Below are 13,275 nucleotides of genomic sequence, written 5' to 3' on the forward strand. Positions count from 1 at the left end.
AGAGTATAAATTGGCCCGGTTATGCAGATGATATTTTGTGTTTTTTGGGACAGCCGACAGACACTTTACCAAAATTGGTGGAATAATTTGAATAATATGGTAAATTGTTGGTATACAACAGGGCTAGGCAATTAAAATCCTAATGGGTCCAGTTTCAAAAAAAATCCTCAAGCTTGGGTCCGGGGGTCTATCACACATTTTTTATGACCGTTGTTTTCACTGATATAGGACTGCATGTGTTTTATGTACCAACAGTCAAGGTGTGCATTATGATTCAGAGGCATATTTAGCCAATATAAGTACTTGAGGCGCTAGTAGTATCAGTGTCTGTTTGGTCAACAACTGACTATCCGCCACCGTCTCGGAGCAGATCAGGCACACATGCTTAGAGCTGCATGCAGGCAGAATGAACACTCCTCTTTAAAAGCTCTGTTCTCACAATCTACCTTTCTCTTGAACTGCAATGAAAGCTTTCTCTCTCAACTGACGGCACTCTTTTCTTCTGTCAATTTTGCCGCGCTTGCGTGCACCAGTCGCACAGCTCGTAGGGCAGGCTATCATCTGATTGGCTACTGGCATTATAACGTTTAAACAAAAACATAGCCTACCATAAAGTTATAGTTAATTTAATGTATTTAACGGGTTTATAAAAGTCACCCAAACATTAGTTGTTAAAATCTCTTGGTCAAAATTATATATACCCGTATTGGTCCGAATATAAGACGACCCTGATTATAAGACGACCCCCCGTTTTTCAACACAAACATTTAGAAAAAAAGATTTGCAGACCAGATTTGCAGAACAAAGAACAGTGAATGAAACACTTGTTATATCAATGACAATAATAATAATGCCAGTAAAGGCCACGGCACTTTCAAGGCAAAATATGTACAGTATGATTCAAAATTAATATCAAGCAACATTGGGAACATTTTTAAATAACATAAAAAAATACAGGCCACATATTTAACTAAACTTAACCAAAATTCGCCAAACTTCTCCTCCGATCTCTGTCTATCGCTCACACACGTCCTCTGCCCCGCTGTGTTTGCTCTCGCTGTCATCGCTCCCCAGCTGCTCCGCTTCCACCGGCTCCGCCCAAAGCGCGTTTTCTCTGACGTTTTCAAAAACTCTCCGGTCAACCTCACTGAAACGGCCACTTTGAGGACCACGGTAGGATTTGCGCTGACTGTTGACGTCTTTGAGACGTTATTTTGGTGCTCGCCATCTTCTTACGTTACACTCCGTGACCCCAAACATCTTGGCAGCTTGGCAGTTGTTACTTGACTCTGCCTTATTGACGACCAATATTTTAAAATTGGCATCATAGCTCCTCCGCTGTTGTTGATTGACCTGACCCACTTTTGAGCCACTTGTCTCTGGTCAGCCTGTCTTTAAACACCGGTAACGGTCTGGTTGTTAAGGACGCTGGACTACTTCTTCCCGGAACCAATTTCTGGCGCAACCTGCGGCCGCGAATGTGTATTGACATTTAAAGGGAGAGGCGAAGAAGAGAAACTGCGCTCTGAATACTAGACCCCGAATATAAGATGACCCGACTTTTTCGGACCTATTTCGATTGGAAAAAAGGCCGTCTTATATTCGGACCAATACGGTATATAAAAAAAAAATCGCATTATTAATATTATTGTTGCAATTGTGTCTCGGTCCGGAGAGGACGTCAGTTGGGTCCGGACACGGACCGCGGTCCGCCTATTGCCGACCCCTGGTATACAAGGTTAACATTGGTTAGACCCAACTAATTTCATATAATTACAGCCCACCTGAAGAAATTAAGAAGAAATACCCAGTGATATGGCAAAGAAAAATCCATCAGGTATTTGGGGATTAACATACCCGTAGATCTTCCAAAATGATTAGAATGTAATTACCTACCAGTACAGCAAAATATTAAGGAAGATATAGCAAGATGGAACCTTATCCCTTTCTTGAGCCTTTCTTCAAGAATTGAATCTATTAAAATAAGTATATTACCTTGATTATTGTACCTTTTTACAGACCCTACCAATTGAAATCAATCAAAACCAATTCAATGAATGGGAAAAAATGCTGTCAAGATATAAATGGCAAAGCACAAGACCAAAACTCAAAACTCTACAACTGACAAAAGAAAAAGGGGGATGGGGTCTACCCTCTCTCAGAGACTATTTCCTGGCTGGCAACACAGATAAGAACCATTGTATATTGGTGAAACCCAAAATATAATGCTCAATGGAAATCTATTGAAGAGAAAATATGTTCGAACCCCATACAGGCAGTTATAACAGACAATAATTTACAAAATTACATAAAGAGTATTGAGAATCCATGGGTGAAATGTACTCTAAAAATTTGGAAAACGTTCATTAAAGAATATAAATTAGAAGGCGATATTATATTACAACATAATAAAAACATAATATATATATTATGTTTCTTAAATGGTGTGCCTCGCATGACTCAGACTTCATTCCTCACCAACTGGACTGTAGATTCAAGGAGTGGACACCTAACAGCTTTATGTAAGGTAATGAAAGGAGGGACAATGCTTAGTTTTGATTCACTCAAAGAGAAATACCTTTTGGAAAAACAGGACTTCTATCGGTATCTGCAAATGCGGCATACACTGTATTGTGTCAGTATGTCTGTGTGTACTTCTGAGAGACTTCTCAAATTTGTACTATTCATGTCATAATGGTGAGCAAACACAGAAGATATGATGAATGATGTGGAAATGTTTGACACTACAAACCAATAAAAATATATTACAAAAAAGATATATAACATGTTGCTTCAAAATATTTATTAAATGTCCTATATAATGCAGCACTTGACCGATTTAATTCTGCTTATTGTTGAGCTCTCTTTGCAGAACGAAATTAAGCTTATTATATTGCAAAATAATTTTTTTCAGTGAATGTAAGCGCCTTAATTTGTACGTGCCATGTCTTCTATACTTTGCCTACCAATGCATAGTTCATACTTTCTCCTGTATATTGAAAAATATATATATATTTATTGGTCTACAATCTACGATGCTCTCATTGTAGTATAAAGTGTTTGAAACGAGAGAACGTAAGGTTATAAAGTACATAATCTCAGCAATCACATTAGAGCACTACATTTATTGGTTTTAACCATAAAACAATGCAATTACCGTGGTAATAAAAAACATGAACTTAAAAAACACCCAAGTTGCTAATTTTTTCTCTTGTTTTTTATTAAATGTCTCCATCTCGTCGCTCCAATCCACGCTGATCCTGGGCCCCTGTGTGGTTAAGGCCCTCGTGTCACTGCCACTTAGAGGCCACTTTACAGAAGTGCAATGACAACAGGCACATTTCAGTCGCAATGACAGTTATTTTGATCTCGGCCAGTTGGTCTGCAGGCGCCATGTGATCCCCGTCCCGCTCCAGCCTCTCAGCAGAACTCAGTCACTTGTAGCTTTCGCCAGCACACGTTGTCAAATGGTGTGTAGCAGAACAAACTAAGAAAACATAATCACTGGTTAACTTACAAAGGACTGGAATTGTATAGCATCAGAAAAATGCGTTCCATAGTTGGACTGCTGGGCGTCCTGTCCGCGGCAACCTGCTACCTTTACCTGCTGTCCACGCACCTGCCCGCCGTCTCCCCAATCCCATCAGACAACACAGACGAGGACTCGGAAGTCAAGGAGTATCGGTAGGCATAATTAAGGTTAATTAACTGTGATCCCATTGGCTGTCATTGGTTACTGAAGTCCCCTTTCATTAATTTGCTTTACTTTATTTTGAACAATATAGGCGAACACAAGTTTCAAGCATAAGTGTAATGCAAAAAGTCATTAATTTGGCCTTTAAGCTGCAAAATAAGAACGCTGCTGACAAATGATTGCAATTGCATTAGAGAGAGCAACAGAACCAATGCAAAAACAGAAATCCCCACAAGAGCAGAGCAGGCTCGGTTGGGCAGCACAGCTTGTATGTATCCCATTACTCTTTAGAATGTCTTTAGAGTGTGTGTTTGTTGGTATCATATGAGAGCAAGATATCATTCTCAAGATTTCTTCCTTGCTGATTTCAAGGGAGTTTTTTCTTGCCCTTGTGGGGGCATGGGTAAACGGGGGTGTCATAAATATTTGGCCTGTTAAGCCCTTTGAGACTGTAATGGTGATTAAGGGCTATACAAATAAAATCAAATTGAATTGAATTGAGAGCGGGAGAGTGTGTATGTGTGTGTGTGTGTGTGTGTGTGTGTGTGTGTGTGTGTGTGTGTGTGTGTGTGTGTGTGTGTGTGTTTTATGTGTGTGTGCAGTAGTCTAGGGACAGTTAGAATAACGCTTAGCAAGATATTATACTGCCCAGGCATGCACCCAGATGGGCCTCTCTTACACAGTTTGTGTGCGTGTGTGTGTGTGTGTGTTTGTGCATGTGTTTACGCAGTGTCTGTGTGTGTGTGTGTGTGTGTGTGTGTGTGTGTGTGTGTGTGTGTTTTATGTGTGTGTGCAGTAGTCTAGGGACAGTTAGAATAACGCTTAGCAAGATATTATACTGCCCAGGCATGCACCCAGATGGGCCTCTCTTACACAGTTTGTGTGCGTGTGTGTGTGTGTGTGTGTTTGTGCATGTGTTTACGCAGTGTCTGTGTGTGTGTGTGTGTGTGTGTATATGTGTGTGTGTGTGCTTGTCTGTAAATGTGTGTGGGTACAACAAAAGTGCCACAGTGAGTGCCATGCATACGGTGTCTGCCCTTTCGTCAAAATGTCCTGTGTCATTAAGGTTATGTACATGGAGACGTTCAGGAGTTCATGTCTGGTCATATTGCTGAAGATCTGATCACAGATCTGTTGCAATGAGCTGGTGATGCCCAACCCCCACTTCCTTACCATGATGGTGTAGGGATTCAAACATGTGACCTTTAGGCCCCACATTCACATATCTAAGGTTCATCCTTTTAGGGTGTGTGTGTGTGTGTGTGTGTGTGTGTGTGTGTGTGTGTGTGTGTGTGTGTGTGTGTGTGTGTGTGTGTGTGTGTGTGTGAACATGCATATTGCAGGGTAATGTGTACGAGAAATATAAGCCAAACCCAAAGGCTCCCCTTCCCCTCACACACACATTAATGCCATCAACATGTGACAGTCCATGAGTTGCCTAGCTGATCAATGAAAACCACGGATGCTGAATATTAGGTGGAGAGGCAGCCAACGTGTTTCAGGGGGATTTTCTTCCGTTATTATATCCAAACATTTATATTGCATGTGTGTGTGTTTTTGTTTGCACACATGCAGCAAGGGCTATTCTTGTCCTTCAATCAGGCAGATACAATTACTCTCCTCTTCTCCCTATGTTTCTTGATTTTCTGTCTGTCTGTCTTTCTTTCCCCTCCTGTTTCTTTCAGCAATCATCTTTAGTTATCAAATAAGTTCACTTGCACTTCAACACCCCCGTTTGAGTTTGTAGTGCATCCAACATGCACTACACATGTATACAATACAGGTGTGTTTCATCTGACAATTAGTTCAATACCAATTCCAATCAATACCAATTAAGATAGGATGTTTCCATCTGTCCGTAAAGCTAACAGAAAACAAAATATACTTTGTTTCCACCATCCAGGCTGAAGTTCCCTTCTGACCTGGACGAGCTAAGGGAGCTAGCGGAGACGCTAAAGTTCTACAAGAGAGAACACCACAACTATGTCCTCCTGCTGTTCTGCAGCGCCTACCTCTACAAACAGTCTTTCGCCATCCCTGGGTCCTCCTTCTTGGTGAGCACAGAGTCTAGAAGCTTTAGTGAAGTTTAACCCCCTGAGATGGAGCATAATGGAGGTCAAAACACAAACATTTGATAAAGACACACGAATGATCTCACACCCAAACTGTCAACTAACCAACACAAATGGCATGAATATGCTGTCATCCATTTGGATGGTACATCGTCGTAAGGGCCGTTACATAGTCAACACATCGCTACGCATACGCGTCCAGAAGGCGTCCAGAAGGCTACGCATACCCTGCCCTGGGGGACTTAATTAGACTTCGTTTTACGCGTATCAGCACGCGTTCTGAACAACTTTAACACGTATCAGCACGCGTGAAAGCCACTCAGCACGCGTCTCAGCACACGTTCTGAAGGCACTTTGGCGCACGTTCCAGAACGCGTTCAGGGAAGTTCAGAACGCGTTCCAGTTAAATGCTAATTAGCTCCTCCCCTTAATTTCTAAACCAATAGCTTTGAACTTTTTTCACCCAATCATATACTTGGCTAAACACACAGACAACATCAGTCGATTCCAGAGATCTTCTTTCGAAAATCTTTCCTGTTGCAAAGTTTGCTCAAACAGGCCTATGGTGATGGTTTAGTGTATAGTGTGTCTATATATATGTATAGTAGTCTAATAATATAATAGTTTGAAAGGGTACCTTTCATTTTGAGTTTTGTTTAGCTGCAAAAACCAACCTATCCATCGTTTTTAAAGTCTAAAGTTAAGATGTTCTAAATTAAAGGGGGTTAATGTGGAGGTGGCGAACACTACAAGTACATACTCTTTGATTATAGACTAAGTTACTTGACCGAACATTTTGTGTATGGTAAGTGGCAAGTTTGATCATAACTGAATGAAAAAGCAGACATTTATTTATAGCGTATCGTTTTTATTTCTGCATAACATGAGTCAGCTTGGTCTGGGCCCAGTTTCCCGATAACGTTGGATCTTCGCACGATCATTCTCACGATGGATCTCGCGAACCATCGTACATTTCTTTTCCCGAAACCTCTCTTAACATGAACGCGCATTCACTGCACTCACAACGTTCGTAGGATTGCACCTGTCCACTGACACGGTGCTGAACCAGGCTATGACGCAGGGGGAGACGGAGGAATGTCTCAGGAAAATGGGGTTAAAAAAGGGTTAAAATATCTCCCCATCAAGGCCAACCGCAGAGTAGCCTACGAAAAGAATAGAGTGCAATAATATGAATGCTAAAGATATTTGATTAGATAATTGATTAGGCCTAGGCCGACATATATATCAGTCCTAATCCTGAACGCACGTGACGGGGCGCATAGCTTCCGTCAATGTTGCCTGTGTGTGTTTGTCTTGTTTGACTATGTATTCCGTTACCTTCATACTGTTTTAAAATAATTTATCAACCATGTCATTTATCATGCGCTCACGACAGTTTAATACAATCTTGCAAGTACCATCATTACAACGTTCTGTTTAATACCATTTACCATTAACGTCACCTGTTCTGTTGCAATAAGCATTCAAACAAGTATGTTGTTGTCAAATTCCAGGTTTGTTTATTTAGTTTAAAAGTTACATGTTAATGTCGCGCAAACCTCCTACTAGGAATCCCCCAAATACCACAACAGCAGTCAATGGATCAATTATAAACAAATATACTTTATTAGCACAATCACATGCCACTCTGTAAGATTGAGTCTATCACGTATGTGGGAGGGGGAGAAGGAATGGCTCTAAGCCAGGGGGTAGACTGGTGCTACGATATTACCATACTACTATGTCGCAACCCAGTCGCCAAGAAAAAACGTCGACGGTGTACGTTTCCATGAACACTGGAGACGTACTATTACAACGTAAAAACAGCGTGTTATACCTACAGTATCCACGCGTGCCGCTGTGGAGGCGGGTTTCGGGGTTTGGGTTTCACGGCTTTCGCGGCAAATTGTGGACACGATTGTTTAGGGGGGGGGGGGGGTAGACTGTTGTTGACCGGGGAGGGGGGGGGGAGACACGTTTGTTGAGGGGGGGGGGGGGGGGACACGATTGTAGGGGGGGGGGGGGGGGGACACGTTAGTTGAAGGGGGACGACGACGACGACACGTTTGTTGAGGGGGCGGGGAGACACGTTTGTAGGGGGGGGGGGGCACGCTCGACAACGAGAGTTGATTTTTATTGAATGCTCGACAACGAGAGTTGGTTTTTATTGAACGAGACTTCAACACGGAACAGCTGCACGAAACGATGGTCACGTCACTCTCGGTGACGGTGTCGACAACAATGAATACACGAACAATGTTAGTAGAACAACACACAACCACATAACATCCCGAACCCATCAACCCCACTTAATCCTAACAACAAAACAAGTTAACAAAAGCCCCATTTGTCAACTGACAACCCCAATTCCCAGAATCCCCCGCGGCTCCGGAACACGGTGTAGCATATATTAATCTTTATTATCCGAATGGGAAATGCAATATTTTAGGACAGATACACCATTAAACGCGTTTCTAATGACATTTCTAGCGAGAAATGTACATTTTCCTTACATAATCTTCAGTCAGTGAATGTGTATGATCTTTATTAATCTTTATTATCTGAATGGGAAATGCAATATTTTAGGACCGATTCACCGTTAAACGCGTTTCTAATAACATTTCTAGCGAGAAATATACTTTTTACTTGCATAATCTTCAGTCAGTGATTGTGTCTGATCTTTGGTTTTATAGTTATTAGGATTTGATCGGATCGCTCGCATGTTTCAACGTCAGGTTGTTAGGCTGCTTTCGCTAAACTAGCAGCTCACGTGCTTCCTGCGTTTGTCTTATTAAACTGTTACTTTATGTAACTTTTAATGATATCATCTTGTTAGAAACACGTATATCTGAGAGGCCAAAAGCATTCGTTGACAGTGTACGTTTCGTGAACACTGGATTACGTCGCATTTCAACATAAAATAGCGTGTTATACACGCACACACGCACGCACACACACGCACACACATGCACACGCACGCACAGACACACACAGACACACACACACACACACACACACACACACACACACACACACACGCACACGGTGCATTTCGCTGCTAAAACAACAACAACAAAATATTCCCTCAAATATTATTACTAAAGAACCGTTTTCCAAAGAACGAAATGTAAACCAATGCATTCTGAATGGGAGTGTTTCTCCGATTTTTCCATGCTGCACAGAACGAAATGTAAACCCATGCAAATAAAGACTTCATGGTCATAATAATTTAAATATCATTAATCTCCGTGTGTTGGGTGGTAGGCCTATTCTATTTTTTTCAACGGGGCTGCATCCAGTCACTTGACCGTCATGCTGCTATGGTGGTTGCTATCGACCGCCCCCTCTAATCCTTACATGGCTCTAAAAACCACGCGGCAAAGGAGCTGCCGTAAATTGTGTTGTTTTTGTCATAAACTGGGGTCCGACGGTTAAAAAATAGACAGATATTCCGAGGTATCCTTAAAAGGCAGCTTGGATGTTTTTATTTTCTGCAGTTTAGACTTCTTCTATAACTTATTTTTGAAAGCAAAACACCAAGTTCATTGATTTAACGAGGCAGGGTTATTTGAAACAATTTATTCAATAAATATTTGTGAGAGGTCATTCCTTCTCCTGAGTTTGCTTCCTATTTATGTCTAGTGTACACCCCTACTGTCCAAAAGCATCCCCCCCCCCTCCCCATATGGATTTGGAGAGTTGTTGCCACGTCCCAGTGGTGGAAGTATCATATAATATGAAAGAGGGCATTCAATTATACTACAATGATCAATTAGGAGGCCGAAGCCCTAAAGGAAGTGATGCAATAGGTGACTGAGGCGAGAACATTTAAGTAAACTGTACCTTGGGGTCTCTTATATATCAAAGGGGGTTTCAAAGGACGCATACGCTTCAACCTGTGGCTCCAGCCCTACAGGAAATGAATCAGCAAGTGCTCCATCTCGTTGCACCTGCACCCAGCGGCTCGCTTGAAAGATTTTGGCCTGAAGTTCTTCCCAGACCTATACCCTAACAGTCCAACATGCATATCTGAGAATCAGGCCTCTCTTCAATAATGACAAAATGTTATGAGAGAAATACAGATTCACTTTTTGTGCGGCGTGGTGCGGCGTGGTGCCGGCTCCTTTTGACCTTTTGACCCCAGACTTCAAAGACGTGGCCACAGGCCAGCTGTGTCTACACACATTAAGCCACAAATGTACACCTCCATCCCGCAAAAAATGGGGCCTAGAAACTAACCTCTGTCTTATGTACATTGACTGTACTGTTGGAGGTCACGCCCCTTTTCCGGCCTTTTCGAGATAGCTAGGGATGCTAAAATGTTTACACACATTTCCCGGAGCCCCGAGAACGACATATCCAAGATTTGTAGTTCTAGCCCATAGAGAAAAAAAGTTTTCCCAAATGGACTGTCATTTGGACAAAGCCCCTTCAGAAGTGTTGCCTGCGAGACCTAATGGTTCAGAATGTGGTGGAAAAACAGTTTTTGAGATAGGAAGGTCCTACCGCCCTGAAATTTGAATACCATATTCTAGGGCCTAACTGGGACCCCCGCACCGAAACTTGGCCCGGTCGGACCCCGAGTGCAGGAAGGGGGGGCCTGGACTTTCATAATCTTCGCTCGGTGAATGTAAAGGATGTTTGGTCGTATGTTATGACGAAGAATCATAATGTGAATGGGAATATTCTATTAATGTCTTGATATCATCTTTCGTCTCAACACTTCTGCTGCAGCCGCTTAAAGTCTCACTCCGAGAACCTTAAAATATGAATCAATCCATTAGAAGTATGAAAATATCTTCCCGGTCGTGCAACAGGGCAAACAAGGTGTCCTTTGACATCTACGTTTCGAGACGATTGCAACAGTGCCACACATGATCCTATTTGAATATGTTTCGGGGTAGTAATTAGCTGTCGATTTTGGAGGCCTTTATCAATAATGACCAGCTATAGATTTGCTTCCCGATGGAGATTTTTGACAAATTACATGTTAATTAGTATCTACACGTTAAGCTGAGTCCAATGAGATCAAGCTCGCCCTCTTGCTACACCGAGATCATGTCCTAGACCTAGGTGTACCATGTAAAATACATGTTACCATTAGCTAGAGTGTCATGCTTGGTGTCATTGGACTCAGCTCAACGTGTAGATGCTAAATAACATGTCATTTGTCACAATTTTTTATCGGGAAGCAAATCAATAGCTGCTCATTATTGATTAAGGCCTCCAATTTCGACAGCTAATTACTACCATTAAACATGTTCGAATATGCTCATGTGTGGCACCGTTGCAATCGCCTGGAAGTGTAGATGTTGAAGGACACCTTGTTCGTTCTCCTACGCCACCGGGAAGATATTTACATGCTTCTGATTGACTAATGAATTGATTCAGCTATTCCCCCAGAAGTCTGGGGTCAAAAGGTCAAAAGGAGACGGCACCAGCCCCGTTGAAAAAAATAGAATACCACCCAACACACGGAGATTAATGATATTTAAATTATTATGACCATGAAGTCTTTATTTGCATGGGTTTACATTTGTTCTGTGTAGCATGGAAAAATCGGAGAAACACTCCCATTCAGAATGCATTGGTTTACATTTCGTTCTTTGGAAAACGGTTCTTTAGTAATAATATTTGAGGGAATATTTTGTTGTTGTTGTTTTAGCAGCGAAATGCACCGTGTGCGTGTGTGTGTGTGTGTGTGTGTGTGTGTGTGTGTGTGTGTCTGTGTGTGTCTGTGCGTGCGTGTGCATGTGTGTGCGTGTGTGTGTGCGTGCGTGTGTGCGTGTATAACACGCTATTTTATGTTGAAATGCGACGTAATCCAGTGTTCACGAAACGTACACTGTCAACGAATGCTTTTGGCGACTGGGTTGCCTCTCAGATATACGTGTTTCTAACAAGATGATATCATTAAAAGTTACATAAAGTAACAGTTTAATAACACAAACGCAGGAAGGAAGCACGTGAGCTGCTAGTTTAGCGAAAGCAGCCTGACAACCTGACGTTGAAACATGCGAGCGATCCGATCAAATCCTAATAACTATAAAACTAAAGATCAGACACAATCACTGACTGAAGATTATGCAAGTAAAAAGTATATTTCTCGCTAGAAATGTTATTAGAAACACGTTTAACGGTGAATCGGTCCTAAAATATTGCATTTCCCATTCAGATAATAAAGATTAATAAAGATCATACACATTCACTGACTGAAGATTATGTAAGGAAAATGTACATTTCTCGCTAGAAATGTCATTAGAAACGCGTTTAATGGTGTATCTGTCCTAAAATATTGCATTTCCCATTCGGATAATAAAGATTAATATAAACTACGCCGTGTTCCGGAGCCGCGGGGGATTCTGGGAATTGGGGTTGTCAGTTGACAAATGGGGCTTTTGTTAACTTGTTTTGTTGTTAGGATTAAGTGGGGTTGATGGGTTCGGGATGTTATGTGGTTGTGTGTTGTTCTATTAACATTGTTCGTGTGTTCATTGTTGTCGACACCGTCACCGAGAGTGACGTGACCATCGTTTCGTGCAGCTGTTCCGTGTTGAAGTCTCGTTCAATAAAAACCAACTCTCGTTGTCGAGCGTTCAATAAAAACCAACTCTCGTTGTCGAGCGTGCCCCCCCCCCCCCCCCCCTACAAACGTGTCTCCCCCCCCCTCAACAAACGTGTCGTCGTCGTCGTCCCCCTTCAACTAACGTGTTCCCCCCCCCCCCCCCCCCCTACAATCGTGTGTCGTCGTCGTCCCCCCCCCCCCCCCCCCTCAACAAACGTGTCTCCCCCCCCCCTCCCCGGTCGACAACAGTCTACCTCCCCCCCCCCCTAAACAATCGTGTCCACAATTTGCCGCGAAAGCCGTGAAACCCAAACCCCGAAACCCGCCTCCACAGCGGCACGCGTGGATACTGTAGGTATAACACGCTGTTTTTACGTTGTAATAGTACGTCTCCAGTGTTCATGGAAACGTACACCGTCAACGTTTTTTCTTGGCGACTGGGTTGTATGTCGAGCCCACTTCAGTACACTGCACACCCTGCCCTCACTGGACACACTGCAAACCTGTAAAATGCTGCACACAGCACACACTGAACACTGCACACACTGAACACACGTGAGGGGGGACCAACCTATTCATGCATAATCATCACCACCACACTTGATTAGGGAAAAACCAGGGGCTCGCTGAACCAATAGGGCTAGTATTACGCAGTGCTCACCATACTACTACCCCCCCTATACGATAGGAATCCCCCACATGTAGGATGGACTCAAAAGATAAAATATGCTATATATATATATATATATATATATATATATATATATATATATATATATATATATATATATATATAAAACCAACAAACAACAAATAGTAAAGTCTAAAATCGTCCGTTCCAACTCGCGCCAAACTAGTCCCTCGAACGGCGAGTTGGAAAACAAACAAACACAAACACTGCTGTGCGACGTGGTGTAGGGTTCCGTCCGTCCTTCGCTGCTCAC

The 13,275-nt window shown here is 42.5% G+C and overlaps 1 protein-coding gene across 1 annotated transcript in view; it reads left to right on the forward strand.

The window, feature by feature from the left end:
• The first annotated feature begins 3,444 nt into the window (after positions 1-3,444).
• The window catches only part of LOC132472697 (transmembrane protein 41A-B-like), a 39,180-nt gene continuing 29,349 nt past the window's right edge, over positions 3,445-13,275 (forward strand). The window contains exons 1-2 of the mRNA XM_060072424.1: positions 3,445-3,684; positions 5,598-5,748. Coding sequence (XP_059928407.1) covers positions 3,548-3,684; positions 5,598-5,748 — 288 coding nt within the window. The 5' untranslated portion in view covers positions 3,445-3,547. The remainder of the gene's footprint in view (positions 3,685-5,597; positions 5,749-13,275) is intronic.

The sequence above is a fragment of the Gadus macrocephalus genome, chromosome 15 (assembly GCF_031168955.1).
Source record: "Gadus macrocephalus chromosome 15, ASM3116895v1".
Classification (NCBI taxonomy): domain Eukaryota; kingdom Metazoa; phylum Chordata; class Actinopteri; order Gadiformes; family Gadidae; genus Gadus; species Gadus macrocephalus.